At 35.9% G+C, this 16878-nt stretch overlaps 3 protein-coding genes across 3 annotated transcripts in view; 2 read left to right on the top strand and 1 right to left on the bottom strand.

The window, feature by feature from the left end:
• Nucleotides 1-1813, top strand: part of LOC100177921 (tyrosine-protein kinase Fgr-like) — a 7920-nt gene extending 6107 nt beyond the window's left edge. The window contains exon 12 of the mRNA XM_002126504.5: nt 672-1813. Coding sequence (XP_002126540.1) covers nt 672-740 — 69 coding nt within the window. The 3' untranslated portion in view covers nt 741-1813. The remainder of the gene's footprint in view (nt 1-671) is intronic.
• A 162-nt stretch (nt 1814-1975) lies between these two features.
• LOC100183470 (tyrosine-protein kinase SRK3-like) lies at nt 1976-7375 on the top strand. The gene is made up of 11 exons (XM_018812565.2): nt 1976-2645; nt 2803-2881; nt 3101-3199; nt 3319-3416; nt 3950-4225; nt 4409-4566; nt 4710-4832; nt 4893-5043; nt 5386-5517; nt 5754-5908; nt 7208-7375. The coding sequence occupies exons 1-11, from the start codon at nt 2366-2368 to the stop codon at nt 7265-7267; spliced, it is 1611 nt and encodes a 536-aa protein (XP_018668110.1). The 5' UTR covers nt 1976-2365; the 3' UTR covers nt 7268-7375.
• Nucleotides 7376-12288: 4913 nt separating this feature from the next.
• LOC100185840 lies at nt 12289-14347 on the bottom strand. The gene is made up of 3 exons (XM_002126091.5): nt 14247-14347; nt 13228-13338; nt 12289-12828 (listed from the first exon to the last, which is right to left on the bottom strand). The coding sequence occupies exons 1-3, from the start codon at nt 14305-14307 to the stop codon at nt 12497-12499; spliced, it is 504 nt and encodes a 167-aa protein (XP_002126127.3). The 5' UTR covers nt 14308-14347; the 3' UTR covers nt 12289-12496.
• Between the last annotated feature and the right edge of the window lie 2531 nt (nt 14348-16878).

The raw sequence follows: 16878 nt of genomic DNA, 5'->3' as shown, positions 1-16878 counted from the left end.
GGTAATGCAACTGTATTCCCTGGCTATACTTGTGTGGTCGATGTATCTTGTGTTCTGTTTCATACTCCTTGTGAATTTGCGATCACAACTTTGTTGGTGATTGTTTTTCGGCAACCCAAAGTCATTCAAATATGTTACAAGCTAAAATATGCATTTTCTTTATAAAAATGCTACATTATTACATAAAACAAACATCATATAAACGCAAAGGTATTCTTATGTATGATGTCATAAAACGGAAGTGTTTTGTCACACACACACAATAAACAACTTACATGGTGCAAAAATGTCCTTTGGTGAGACTTGTACCCAGAACCCTGTCTACAAGAAACATGTTGCCTGATTGCAATCTGGTCTTTGTCCGAATATGTCGTACTTGAGCTCAGTTTAGCAGTAATATTTATCTCTATTCTACTTAAAACATTTTCTGTAACAAAACAAACATTATCAACATTTAAATACCAACATAAACACAACTTCGGTTAAAGTACCATTACTTTTTTTTAGCATTTATTTTTAGACATTTTTGTGGTTTTAGCAGTCATGCTTTTATTTGACACTTTTACTCAAGTAGTTTTTACCCGTAGCATAATTAAACAACTGTAGTTTGGCTGCTTATTTTTTCAAATATGTTCATGGATTTATTAATAAATTAAATCTTTTATTCCCAGGGTTTCCTTGAGGATTATTTCACAGCCACTGAACCACATTATCAAGAATCTGGGGACGGAGCGTTTTAAACAAGCTGACATTGTAGTGATGCTCAAACTTATTTCGATGGTCAAACTTATTTCGTTCCAAGGCATTTGGAAAAGCTGACTTTGCGAAACTTATTAACAAGAAAATTAGTAAATTGTCTCCAGCATTTCTCTCTATGTTTATATTTGTTATAAAAGATTCTGCTTCGTATAAATACGACGTAGCGTGCACTTGTTAAAAAGGCGCTGTTTGAGACCAACTGATATATTGTGATGTCACAATTGCCCATTCTCTCCCACATATAAGAGGATTGTTAGTTTATTATGACCTATCTATGACACATTATGATGAAACAATCAACATTGTCGCATACTGCTTGCATCATAATAGATGATTGTTACCATAGGCGCCAAACCTGGGGTCGCAGGGTGGGCAGAACTTACCCTCTAATTTTCTTCACTGCATTAATCAGTGAACATTACAACCAATAAGTTAGATTTGTTTCACAGGATTGTACGTCTAACTATCCCTGCCTCCCCTGTGTATGTATAAGTTTGGCGACTATGGTTATTACCCAAAATTGTTCAAGTAGAAATCGCGTTTTTATTATTTTTGCCACTTTTTTAATTATTACTCAGTAATTAGCGTTGATTGACCCCGCCCTATATTAAGCCTTCACCATGCTTTTATTTTATTTACATTTTGTTCGTTTCCAGCACTTCAAATATTACAGGATAAAGTGAGTCATAGACATCATATATCGATTTCAAAATCATAAATTTTAGTATTTTTACGTAAAAGTTTTTTTGATTAATTTCATAAGTTGTAAAAAATCCTAATTTTTTTTGTATTTTTTTGCAGGAAATTGTCAGCCTGGTGTAAATATAATTCTATTCTTGTGCTGTTTTGAGTTGAAACCATTTTAGAAAATATTAAAAGCCACTTATTTACAGTTTTAATGTTTTAGATATTTTTATTCTTTTGTGGAATATAACAAGCATAGACCAGTTTTGTTGCTGTTTCGTCGTTTTCATCCCGATTTTATTTGATTCTTCATATTAGGCGTACTGTATGCTCATGCAAACCAATGCTCAAATAAAATATTTTAATGACACAGTTAATTTTTACCCAAAATTAAAGTTTTTAAATTCTTTTGATTTACCCACAAAGTAAATCAAAAACCAAATAAATATTTATACATGTTTTTATATTTAACGAAAATCTGCAAAACATGTTTGAATGTCAGAAGGTCAAATTGTAATTTCAAAACGGAACTCTGTTTGTGCGTGCTTGTGTGAATTGAAATATTTGGTATTAGGTTTCTATTTCACAACTGTGGCTCCGCTGTACAATGGTTTCGATTTACAAAGAAATCTGTTTATTTCCATTGTTAAGACAAACAAGTCTTAACATAATGAACTCGCGATATCTGGTCTTAATGAAACTCGTCCATCAATAGTTCCCATTGAGTAATGGCTATGGAAAGATTGTATGGAACCTATTGTGGTCATTATTGTAAACCATTTAGAGGCAAAATATTTAAAAGAGAAATCTATTCACACTTTTCTCATTGTCTGTTTAGTTGCGTTACAATAATTGTTAACAAGAAGAGTACAACAAAATATAGTCTACTGAGGATAATATTTGTGTAGTTCTTTTAGAAGAAATGAATCCAGCTAACCAAGTGATGCCTGTTCAATTACCAAGTGGAAATATGGGAAACCAGGTTCAAAATCCAGTAAACGCAATGATGCCTGCTCTATTTCCAAATGGAAACATGGGATACCAGGTTCAAAATCAACCAAACCAAGTGATGCCTGCTCTATTACCAAATGGAAATATAGGATACCAGGTTCAAATAAACCCAGAGGCTTCTAATATGGTTGGACCAACTCCACTCTCACAAATGCGTAACCTGTCGCTAAATCAAGAGGCCAACCCTCCAAGTAAGTTATATAAACCAATACATAAATTTAATATTAAAAAAAATAAAAGCCTTATCACGATTGTTCATAAACCATGTTTTATACTGACATACAACCTAAAACTTGCCTTAATACTGATAACAAAATGTTGCGTAGCTTAACAATGTTACATTCACAGCAACAGAAGAATTGAATTACGAGACGATATGGGGCTATCCACCATTCAATAGAGCAGAGAGTATATGCATCCTTAACAAGTAGGTTAAAATACAGCCATTAATGGATATGTATTGCAACATTACACGCACTTTCCCACAGCGATCTTTCAGTATTGATTTTGGCAAAATTCACACTTCTGTTTGTTAAATACAGCAACAAAAATGGTTTAACATTAATATATGAATATGTTCTAATCAACAATATTTCAATGCTTTTAAATAAAAAGAAGGGTATACAAAAACACATATTATTAACAGACAGGGTGATTGGTGGAAAGCTCGATCTCGCGAGACCGGACAAGAAGGTTTCATTCCAAGCAACTATGTGGCTCTAGAGGACAGCATTGAATGTGAAAGGTAAGTGAAAATAAAATTCTACCGCAAACTAAAATAGCTTCAAGGTAGTGAAGCAACAAACGTTCTGGCAGCTAACACAAAATTAACTTTTTACTTTAATATGAATTAACTATATGCAGATGGTTCTTTGGGAAGAAGAGTGAGAAAGAATGCGAGAGAATGTTGGTTCAACAAAAACCTGGAACTTATATGATTACGGAAAGTAAAACAGAACCTGGTAAGTTAGTGTGATATCATTAAGTTAAAGGGCAAATCATAGTGACCCATGTAAATACATTTGAAACACAACATAGTTCTGACAATGGAAGTCAATGCTATTTATGTTTGGGGATTTATTTGTGTTTTGATATTCATGCTAGATTTTACTAAAAGTGCTTCTACATAATAACTCTTACATCCTTATGTTAAACTACAGCATACATATCCCTTATGAATGAATGAATGAATGAATGAATGAATGTAACTTACTTTATCCTCGCGTGGCCGGAAAACGACAGTCGTTATCACACGGGTTTAGCACCTCGTGCCAGCTTACGAGTTACCATGTATGTTACTTTATAGGGGATTTTTTATGTATAGCTGATAATTTGGACAACCAATTAGTGACCACTGGGTTGGAGCAATTGACGTTAAGTGTCTTGCCAAAGGACACATACGCCCACAATGGTAGCAGTGAAAGTTTGGGGCAGGCGTGCTAACCACTTTGCCACGGCGCCGGACACAATAACTCCTTATGTTAAATTACAACAGGAATCTACCGAATCTCTTTAACCATTCAAGAAGCATTGACCCTGCTTGTGAAGCATCAAACAATCCCACTACCTCATGACCGTCATCATAAACATCATAAACAGGCATTTATTGGTAACTACATCGGCCGTGCTCAAAGGGGATCAATCATGAAGTATGGAGAGCACGAGAAACCTGAGACCTCAGGCATAGCACCCGGTGATTGGGAGATCGGTCGCGAACATCTTACACAACAAAAGAAACTTGGAGCTGGGGCTTTTGGGGAGGTGTGGAAAGGTGGGTGGGTTGAGACCGTGGTTTGATATATGATTTACGAGATACATAGCATGGAAGGTTTGCTGAGAGCATGAGTTTGGATGAGCCCACACATTTACATTCCAGATAAAGTTTTAAAAAGATTGGGGTAGTGAGCTGAAAGTTAGTGGTTACATGTGGAAATGTTATAATCCTTGTTTACAGGTTCAATCCACGTTACTGTGACTAATGAACGAAGGTTTCATCAAGATGTTGCTATAAAGGAACTGCAACCTTGTACCATGTCCCCTGAAGCTTTCCTTCAAGAAGCCGAGATAATGAGGAAGTTGAGACACCCAAATATTGTTAGCATTTATGCCGTGGTAAATACAATGGGTCCTATATACTTTAATAACACAGAACTTCTATATTACTTGTAATGATAAATGCAGTCAAAACATTTTCATCTAATAGTCTAATGAGTTTATCAAAATAAAAACAAACCAACCATGAAACTCACATCCAGGTCATTACTGAACCGATAAACATCGTAACTGAGTTCATGTGCCATGGAAGTTTGCTTGATTATCTTAAAGATGGACCTGGGAGCTTTTTTCCCTTTGTAGACCTGATTGATATGGCTGCCCAGGTAACTTAGTAATATATACATAGCGTATGCAAAAAAAACACATAAACCATTGTATCCCAGATTGCAGCAGGAATGGCATTCATTGAGCAAGAAAAATACATTCACCGTGATCTTCGTGCTGATAATGTATTGGTGGGGGAGAACAGAGTTTGTAAAGTAGCCGACTTTGGATTGGCAAGGTTGATTAAGGATGATGTATACATGTCAACAGGTAATGACTAATGATATTCATAACCATAGGCGCCTAACGCGGTCAGACAGGTTAGGCAAATGCAGCGTCAACCTATTTGGCTTAAGTTAAAACCTCTCGTCAGGAGCCTTTTATACGATTGCTGCGGAATTCAATAAGTACACAAATCTAAAACTGGTTAAGAAAAAGCTTTTTTTTTATAGTGTTTTTGATACACTTAGAAGGAACAGATCAACAATGTTGATAAACATATAATCGTGGCCATTCTCTTTCTTCTTGGCTTACTAAATTTTGTTGGTTGCAGCCCTATACACCTTTTTCCCAAGTGGTATGTAACCAGTTGTTGTATAAATTTATTCTCAGGATCCAAGTTCCCAGTCAAATGGACAGCACCTGAAGCTATAATTCACAGACGGTTCACAATCAAATCGGATGTTTGGAGTTTTGGGATCTTGCTCACTGAGATTCTTACTAAAGGGAAGGAACCTTATCCAGGTTTGTGATGTCATATATGGTTTGTGATGTCATATATGGTTTATGATGTCATATATGGTTTATGATGTCATATATGGTTTGTGATGTCATATATGGTTTGTGATTTCATATATGGTTTGTGATGTCATATATCTATTACAATACAACAAAAATTTGTTTTTCATGCATTCAAACATGAAAGCATAGATTATATATATTTTCACAAAAACCACCAAGTTTTTTGACATTGAACATAGGAATGCAAAACGAAGAAGTAAAGCAAAAGATTTGCGAGGGCTATCGCATGCCGAAAAAACAGATTAAACCTTACTGCCCTGTTCAATTATATGCACTGATGTTGCAATGCTGGGATGAAGATGCTGACCAGAGACCAGGATTTGAGGCCATACAGGTATGTAAGGTGTCCGTAATATGTCGAAACAACACTGTCTATTTAACCCTGAACACCATGTTTGTCCAGCGCCGAACACAGTGGCTAGCGCTCCTGCCTTTAACCCAGAGGTAATGGGTTCAAGGCTCGTCGCTGCTACCATTGAGGGCGTATGTGTCCTTGGGCAAGACACTTAACAGCAATTGCTCCAATCCAGTGGTCACTAATGGGCCAAACTGTCAGCCATACATAAAAACAATCACCCACAAAGTTACATACGTAGTAACTAGTAAGTGGGCGAGGTGTATGAAATAGAACACCCGTGTTATACCAACTGTCATTGCCCTGCCATGCGAGGATAAATAAGTAACAATCATTCAAACAATATTATTTATCCTAAAACCCATTCATGGATTCATCCATTTGGTTTGGTAAGGCCTATCGCTTCTATTCTATTTGAGTGAGATACTTATCAAGAAAACCTAAGATTTACTCCACTATCCCAACATACAACACCTTATAAAAATGAACGGAACTTATTTACCCCTCCGTGGCAAGGAAACGACAGTGCTTACTGCTGGGTAACACTAAAAGAGGGAAAAGGGAAAAGAGGGAAATCGACACTAAAATAGGGAAATAGGGAAAAGAGGGGAAACAGGGAAATGCTGCTTAGTAAAAAAACGAGATTTTTTAAATTTGATTTTATTTACTTAACTTTGATAATTAGAAAAAGGGAACAGCAGAAAATTAATACAAACAAGGGAAAAGATGAAAAATAAAGAAAAGAGGGAAACAGGGAAAAGGAGGGGCGAAAGGAAAACAGGAAAAAAGGAAAGAGGGGAAAACTGTCTTCCCTCTTTTTCCTGTTTTCCCTCTTTATGACTGTTCCCATCTTTTCCCACTTTTCCCTCTTTTCCCTTTTTCCCTCTTTTTCTTTTCCACCATTTTCCCTGTTTTCCCTCTTTTCTTTACTTTTTATCTTTTCCCTTGGGTTAGTATTGATTTTCTGCTGTTCCCTTTTTCTAATTATCAAAGTTAAGTAAATAAAATATAAAAAAATCTAATTTTTTTTTTACATTTTCCTGTTTTCCCTCTTTTCCTTTTCCCCTCTTTTAGGAATGCAAGTTTTCCCTTTTCCCCTCTTTTCCCTATTTCCCTCTTTTAGTGTCTATTTCCCTCTTTTCCCTCTTTTCCCTTTTCCCTCTTTTAGTGTTACCCCGTAACTTACTGCTTACGAGTTACCACGTATGCATCGCTTTTAATAATATGTCACTAGTCACTACTCACTAGGCATACTTAAATAACTAAACTTATGTTTAGGATACTTTGGAAGACTTCTGCTACGGGACTTCACTTTCAAGACCGCTGAAGAACATATAATTCTAAAACAGTGTAGTGATAACACAAATGCTCCATATACTCAATAATGTGGTCGTAGTTAGTAGATTAAAATTAAATAAATTGTAAAGAATAAATCATTTCATTTAATGTTGCAGTGCATTATTGTTAAAAAAGGAATAGATCCAGATTCCAGATATCATTCCTATCATATATACTCAGTCCTACTGTACACTAACAAATCTAACACACATACATGAATGCTTATCGTATGACAACATAATAATATATGCTTATGTAGAGCAAAATACAAAACTTTGAAATTACCTGTTACAACATTACCAGTATCCGTCTCTGACATATTGCTAAGCAAGAACAAAATACGCTAAAAAGCTGCATTGGGCGAATACTTTGTTTCTGACAATACTTTGCTAGCTTTGCTCCATCAAAGCAAATCAAATAACATCAAAACAGAAAAATAGCATTAGAACACACTGCACCTAAATACCTGACGTCGCAATTGGCGTATTGTGCAAACTCCGCGACTATGCTGCATTGTGACGTCATACAATGTTTTGAAAGTAAAACGGGTGGAACAAATCGCGACGAAATCCATCTGCGAGGTGGCGCCAAAGAGCTATGCGAATCTAGAACATTAACTCGCGTCGCGAAACGTCTTTTATGATCTGATAGCGAAGCGGTTGTGATGTCATAATGTTGGTTTTCGATAATCAATAGTTGATAATTACCGGCGTTTTGCTTGTTTTACAAAATCATTAATTTTCACTTCCTAAGCTTAGATTCGAACCCTCCACCCTTAAGTGGAGATTATTTATGTAATAACAGTAAGGTGAAAGTGACATCTAACACAGCCATTGTTACGTTAACAATCGTGACTGTGAAGGCATCTTCAAAACAAATAAACGACGATTCTTAATTTCAAGTTCTGAACTTTTAAACTGACTTTAAAATGGAGATAAGATCTTACGGTTGGTTAAAAGCATTAACCGTAAGTCGTTTAGCTGCAATCTGGTTTGGGTGGTCAGAAAATCCAGTTTTAACGAATTTGAGAAAAATTCCTGTAAAATTTGGCCCTATAGCAATTTGAACAGGTGGCTTGTTTAGATTTGTAGAATTGAATTATTAAAACAGGTTCAGTGAATCAGATGGGCGACATTTTGTGAGCATATTTATTCGTAACGTCAATATTATTGAATATTTAAAATATTAAACCTTTACCAAAATGTTAGCGTTCAACTTGTGACTTTTGATGTGTTAGATGGCGGTACAAAGTACATTAACTCGTACAGTCGATAATATTGCTATCGTAAACCAAAACCTAACTTGTACATTACGGTAACGGTGTAATGAATATTTAATGGCACCACAAAGAGATAAAATTCACAAAACTTGAAATATTCTTTGTAACGCCTATCATAGTTTGCATAGCGCTCGTGTCAAACGTTTTCTGAGGTCTATATAAGTCGGCACGGATGTAGATCTAACTCGAAGGCTTTCCTACCCATTTTAGGCGGACATACACTTGTTTTTCTTACGCCTTCTAATCTTATTACTGTGGGAGTGTAAGCCTAACCCTAAGCTGGCGTGCCAATCTAATCTGTATACCCGGCGGTTATCGATACGTAACAGTGCACGTTTATTCGGTCACATTTAACGTTCGATGACCAATAAATACAATTATCGTGATACTGTTTCGTAACAAATACTCCTAATTTTTAAAAAATTACCGCGCATTTTAATAAAGATGTTATAAAATATATTAAAATAAGGGTCGAATTAAATCGACTGCACAAAAACAGTTTATTTTTGGGCGGCGCTTTATTTTTACCAAGTTTGAACTTAAAATAAACTCTTAATCCCAAGTCATACAAGCCGTTTATTCCAGTCACGTTTAATAAGTCAGCTTGTTTACAGTAAACACTTGATTTCCTTAAGCGGGCATCTGGCAGCAGAAGTACGAGGTACAAATTACCCTACTTTTTGCAAGGATTTTTGCAAATCTTGCCGTTTTCTGAACGACGCGTGCCCGAAAACGACCACAAAACAGCAGCTAACCAGAAATCACGAGGCGCTGGCTAAAAGCACCGACTTTTGTTTTTTTTCTTATAATTTATTCATAAACTTTGACAAGTCGTAACGATATTTTCGTATATTTTGACATATCTTTTCATCTGTTAAATTTATTTGGAATTGCTCCCATTTGTTGGTGGTTGGGTAAGATGAGACAAGAGTAAGTGTTATATAAAGACCTGCATGGTACTTGTAACACTCACTCTTGTTTTATCTTACACTGAGAATGGTTAAAGTTAATAACACAAAATATCCCCAATCTTTATAAATATCTACGTCATCATGACGTCACGTAAAACGTGATACACCCGCGTACACGCCTACACAGTGTTTCGGCCACAATTTGCCGCGTCAGCTAATTAGAAACGCGAACGTTTTTTTTCGCACGAAAAATCTCACAAAATAATTCGTTATTGGACATCTATGTTATTACTAAGGTAATTGGACAGCAAAAATTTTCGAAACTTGCATCTAAAATCATTTTCTATTTTTACACCTTGCGGGTCAGGTTAAGACCCATCGTGTGTTGCGTGAACGAGGGACGTTACGTCACTAAAATTAGATCAAACGGTCACCTCTTTAGATTCTAAAAATAAACTTTGATTTCTATACAAACATGACATCTCATGTGTATGTATATATTTAAGATACAATTGTTTCGATTTAAAATCTATTTTCAGTGATCTCGTTAAAATAAAACGCTGCAAAGAAAACACAAAACTCGTAAAATCGAAATCGTTTTATGCACCAAATTTTACCAAACTTTCCAAACGTTACAGTTACTTAATTTAGGGTTTAAACAAGAACCAATACATCTTTCATATCGCATTAATATGATTGATATGCATTGACATATTATATAGCGGGTAAATTTCCATCACCAGCCACCACACGCGTACAAGGTGGTGACGGCCACAAGGTTTAATAAACAGAACACTCGTGTTATAACGACGGTCGCCGCCATGCGAGGATAAATAAGTTACATACGTGGTAACTTGTAAGCGGGCACGAGGTGTATGAAACAGAACACCCGTGTTATAACGACTGTCGCTGCCCGGCCATGCGAGGATAAATGCGCTACATTCATTCATATATTTACCTTTAGCAATTTGCACGGCAATAACGAAGCGTGACTGCTGATGCCCGCGACAACTTACGGCTTGCAATAATGGCTTCTACACAACCTCTATGTTCCAATATACAAATTAGTTAGGAAGTCAATAATGAACCGGACGCCCACACCTGCGGTAGTCGCTAATAGATTTTATCTTCAATTGGCATATACCGCTTCATGAGATTTGGATTTGCTTAAATAAAGTTGGAACTCGAAGCAACCGAAAGCCGTAAACAACAACTAGAATATACACAAGTTAGATGTATCTAGAAACCCGAATACTCCAAGTGGTTTTTTGTGATTGAAAGATTTGAAGTTGCGTCAAAATAAACGTTATGCTCCATATAGTCTATACCTGTACAATATAGAATGGCACATCCAAATTTAATAAACTAGAAAAGACACAAGTTGAACATTAAATGCAAAGACTTAAAAGACGAATCAACAATATAAGTTTTAGTTGTAAACGTTTATGGTTAAGTATAGATATAGAAAAGTTATATTTAATGTTTAAAGGGCATTTTTAGAACTCGTAAGCAGATTACAACTTTTAACTTCGCAACGTAAATATTTATCTCTTTGAATGCGATTAGATCAATTTAATTAAACAACGAAAGAAAAGGAAATTACCAAGAAAATATAACCCCGTATGCTTGTAAGCATGAACAATATGTAGTTTTATAATTAATACTGGAACAAGCTTAATCCCGGATTACATCACCTAATCATATACAACACTTGTTTGCAACTCCTAATCTTAATCTTGTAAACCTGCAAATGCATAAGCTGTATCTAGCAAGTGTTAACCATAAACACAACCAAGAACATTCTAAACACACGCTAGCCTGGCCAATGCGAGTTTACAAGTAATCAAAGGAACCAAGACAATGTAAAACTTCCCCCTAATGCTAATTATTGCCCACACGTTGCGCTGCAGTATAATAATGCAATGGTGGCCCCCAACGCACAATATATACGTTGATTACGAGTCGCAGAATTCACTCATGCGTTTCAAGGGAATGACGTCACAATAATTAATCCTTCGTCGCTTTTGTAGCGTCCATTTTATCGTATAGCATATCTATTATTTCACAGCGTACGCGAATCGCGGTATTCGTTTGTTCGTAAACATTGTCATTTTATGACATTACAGTTTAAGCACAAATTGCAGAACTTTATTTCGGAATCGCGCAAATTACGCGGTTCGTTTATTTTACTTCATTAAAAAACTTGGCGGATTTTTTGATCTATTTTTAAAATTGTTTTGTATCGTTTCCAAATTTCTCGATGAAACAAATTTCCTGCCAGATTTTATCTGTGATTTCACAATATTTTCATTAAAGTAGAAACACTCATTGTTACGTAGGAGAATGGCTTCGCGCGAAGTTTCCATCTCGATTCGCGGTCACGATTTTCATGTAACAATCAAAAACAATCGGATTCGACAATATAAATAATGACGTCACAATCCCTGCAACGTCCGGCGCCATCGCCCTCTAGGTTGGAGGTTTTGGGTTCGAAGCCTGATGTTGCTACCATTGTGGGCGTATGTGTTCCTGCGAAAGACACATAACAGTAATTGCTCCAACCCAGTGATCACTAATGGGTTGTCTAAATTGTCAGCCAAACATAAAAACAATCACCCACAAAGTTACATACGTGGTAACTTGTAAGCAGGCACGAGGTGTATGAAACAGAACACCCGTGTTATAACGACTGTCGTTGCCCCGCCATGCGAGGATAAATAAGTTACATACGTGGTAACTTGTAAGCGGGCACGAGGTGTATGAAACAGAAAACCCGTGTTATAACGACTGTCGTTGCGCCACCATGCGAGGATAAATAAGTTTCAACCATATATAAGTTTTATGAGATGTATTATTCTCCGATTAATACGAAACAAACGACAACAATGAAAAGCACAGTAATGATTACTACGTCATGCCACGTGACTCAATCACGTGACAAGACGTGGACAGTGGATACGACCAGCAACAGCGACATTTAACGGCAGATAAATTAAAGGAACAGTGAAAGTAGAATATTTGATTGTCCGTTAGTTGGCTCTAGGCATCATATCGCAGCCATTTCTTAATAAGATACATCGGCCCGTCTGTATCTCGAACCCGCCAGTCATCCTTTGGTCGGTCAAAGTTGCTGTGTTTAGTAACAGACGAGAATTGCCTCCTTAGAGCAGCGGCGAGCCTTGAAACCAGTTCATGCTCGGGTCGCCTTCCCGTCCTGTATGATGTTTTGCGACCGTTATAGCTCCCTCTGGTGTTGAAAGTGTCGTCTGACATCATAGCTTCCGGAAGCGCTGAACCGGATCGTCGTGACGTCACAATAGGTTCATTACGTGTGGTTCTAGTTCTGCTGAACATGCGTTTACCGTAGCTACCTGCATGTATGACGTCATGTTAGTTACGTATTGATTTGATGACGTCATTATATTGTTTTTAACTCGTAGTGGGGGTAATGTCTTATTGCACACCATACATAGTGGCTTCATACATCTCGTGCCCAAAAGCGAATTCGTAAATAAGAAAATCGATTTATTTCAGAGTTTTAAAAAAATGTTGCAGTTATTAAAACGTGACACATCTTTATAAAGTAATACCAAATTATAATGTTTCCTAAACTTCCTAAAAAGTTCTGAATATTGATCAAATGCCATTATTCAACAAAACATAAACCAATAGTTGTAATCGAAGGATAAAATGCATCGCATTTAAATGTCATTTGACTTTAACCAATTTTTAAATTTAAAGTTCAAGTTTACACATTCGCATGTACTTACCACAAAGTTGCTGAATCATTGAGAATCCCACTCGGCCACCGTTGATCAGTTCGTTGCAAAACTCTTTCCTTGGGTCGACTCTACCCCTGGTGTTCATACTGTGAGTATCGTCTGTAAAAAAAATGAAGAATCATGAAAGATTAATGCGAATTTATTGAGTGTTTCAGGTCACGCACATGGCGCATTGAAACGTCTTGCGTTGGTACTTATACGATCAATTTGATGGCGACGTAAAAATTTAAATTGGCGCCTTGTGGCTGATTTTATATTTTTCTAATCTACGTTATCCGTTTTATAACGACTTTCGGTGTTGCTCCACGCGAGGATAAATAAGTAACATTCATTTACAGTAGTTGGGGTAAGATGGTCCATTTTTTATTTTAGTTTTTCCTCCCCGAAATATATGCCCGTATTCACACGATACCAAAACAGCGTTGTTGATTGTTAAAACACGATCACGAAATATGGGATATTGTGTGCTAACGGTGTCCCATCTTACCCCACAGTATATATATGAGGTCCCATATACACCGACGCACGCAATAAAAACCTGGGATTCAAGCCAGAAGTTTAGCACAAGGTTTAATTTAATTTAGTCTGTAACTTTGTTTTGGCAACGTTTCGACTTCGATCGGAAATTTATTTAGAATTATCGCGCGACTTTTTTCAGCGGTAATCGCGAATTCATATTTTTCAGAATTTGAACTAACGCCACTAGATGTGACGTAACAGAACGCACCTTTATAAAGAATTGTTTTCGATTTTTTTAAAAAAAAATTATATTTTAGCGTCTTCGTTTTAATATGTATTCACGCCTATAAAACATATTATTATTATTTACATAATTTTTTCTTATGTTATTTATTTGCATTTATTCGTTTTCAGATCGTAATGCGATTATTTAATAATAAGTTTTTCGATTTTATTAAAAATATTGTTTCGATTGTGATGTTTTTATCGATTACTCCACCTACAAAGACAACTAATTAATCATAATTTGATATTTGATTAAAACTCACCCGCTAATGTAGTTGATTGATAAGCAAAGATTAAAACCGAAACCAAAAATATATTTTTCATTTTTCTTGTTCGTTGGAGTGTTTAATAAATTATCCTAATCTGTAAAACAAAAGTTTTGTTTAAACTTTAAAATAATTTATCAGATGCTGCTAAATTATGTTTATTTTATGATAAAATAACAAACAGAAATATCTACACCCAGCGTTGTTCAGCGCAGGTCAGCGTAGATATTTCTTTGTTTTTCTTTTTGCACCGAGTCGAGCTACACTGCACTGCAATAAACGCCACTAAAGAACAAATTAAAAATATCTACACCCAGCGCAGATATTTAGAATTTTTCTTTGGAACTAAATTCCAAGCAACGACTTGGTACAAACGCCGCCAAATTTCATCAAATCTTAATTTCATTTTAATCGAATTTTTCGGCTAATCTCAAACTTGATAAAATTAGCAGAACAAATTACAATCAACAGAAAATAATTAGATTAAGCAATTAACGCGAAACCTCACTTCAATTTTGATCCTTTACACAAAAACTCACTTTCAGAAATTTAAGAAAAAAAAAATAAACATTTTAACAAAGCAATTTTAGACATAAAACTTTGCAAAATTTTAATTTGCAAAAATTTAGTAAACTCGTATTCGAATTCAGTATTATAATTCCACAACCGTTTATAGCTTGCCACCGACTATACGAACTTGTGACCAACATTTCAACGCACAGTCTTATATACCCGAGTTTCAAAGCGACATTTTTTTCTTTTTTGACGTTTTTTTGTCGAGTGATGCTTCGGCCTAACTAATGCATGACGTCAACCCCCTTTTTCACTTTCTTTAAATAGAAACGCTATAATTAGGGGCATCCCCATGCAAGAGAATTCACCAAAATAAACAAATTTTAATCGATTTTTGCGGCAGCAGCGAATTCGATAAAAATATGGTTTATAGTTTCAAGAAATCTTTTGCGGCGACGCATTAACGCTTTCCTTCACCGCAGCTTTGATTCGCTGTCATGTTAATATTACTACACCCTTTTAATTTTACCGCAAGCACAATTAACTGGGGGAACTACAACACTGGTCGACGAATAATCACCATTAATGCGTTCTCCTGGTCACCGCAGGTCATTAAAAATTTACATAATATGATGCGACAATGACGGTTTGTTTTGTTATTACTGCTTAATATCGACCGTTGTGACGTCATAATAGTGGTTGTTTAATAACAAACAACAATCACTATGGACATTTATGACGAAACAAATTATGACAATTGTTTGGCTTTTCTAGTAAACATGAAACAATATGAAGACATAATAGTGATTGTGACATCACTTTGTTGTTTCGTGGTTTACGTCAAGTTCAAATTTAGACACGAACGCGATCGACGCGATTTACGCGACTAATTACCGGTTTATCTTCCCGCGGAGCCCGGTGTTCCGTTTCAACCAAAATTCGACAACTTTTTCTAGAATCGGCTTCGCGATTATGACGTTTCAATCGCGCCGATCGCGGATTTTCTTCAACGTCTATCAAATTTCGATTAATTTTTCCTAATCCTTCGTTTTGCGGAAACACGGAATAAATATTCCGCCCAAACATTAAGGCGCTGTTATGTACCACGTGACTTAATCGTGACGTGCCACTCCCCGAAAAAATCCTTCGCACGGATGTTATTTCTATGTTATAGGTTTCGATTAATTCAAATTTAGCAAACTCACGCAGTAAATCGCCTCCTGTGGTTAGGACACGTCATCAGTAACCATAGTAACCACTTCCCGCCATTTCATTCGTTGATGTTCTCACGTTGTGAGGTTTGGCGGGAAATTAGTTTCTAAGGTGATGAGCTGTCATTATGCGGTCATAATCACTTTGTGGTGACGTATGAATCGAATTGTGACAAAACAATGATATCTTTTACTATGCATTATAATGTAATAATATTTATCTCTTCGAATACGATAGCGAAGATCAAATTATTAAAACAACGAAAAGAAGGAAATCAAACGAAAGTCGTTGAAACACGCTGATGAAGCGTCGATAAAAGCGTGTCCTGCTAAACCCACAGTTTGAATTGTGGCAAAACAATGATAAATCTATTACTGTGTATAATCGCACGATAATTAACACTGTGACGTCATATAAGGTGCTCTGTTGTTCAGGACCTGTCACAAACGTTGATTGTTACGTCAAAATGACTTTGTATATTCGCCCGGAAATGAGTTTTACCAATTGTTTATTATGACATCACAAACCACTAATTCTCGTGTCGTCTCGTTCCCTTCAAACGGATTTCGATTTTCAATATATCGTCACGAATTATATATTATTTTCATCGTCGGAATGCCCGCCAACAAAATAAAAACTTTATTTTTTCGGTAGCGAAAAATAAAAAATATCTAGGGGACAAGATATAGCGACAAAACGACAGTCGTTTAAAAACATATTTATATTTAACTGAAAGAAAGAAGAGTGGTTGTTACACCTAATATTGTTTCTCTATTTTGTCGAAAATATTAAAACGTAATAAATATTCATAATATGTTTATTGCGTCACACATGATATGATTGTTACGTCACTGGGGTCATTGTTTCAATAAATATTCGATTGTCCAATTATTCTGGAATCCCA

This window comes from Ciona intestinalis, chromosome 7, assembly GCF_000224145.3.
Source record: "Ciona intestinalis chromosome 7, KH, whole genome shotgun sequence".
In the NCBI taxonomy this organism is placed as follows: domain Eukaryota; kingdom Metazoa; phylum Chordata; class Ascidiacea; order Phlebobranchia; family Cionidae; genus Ciona; species Ciona intestinalis.
Note: the sequence above shows the minus strand (reverse complement) of the source record. Positions and strands in the feature narration are given on the sequence as shown.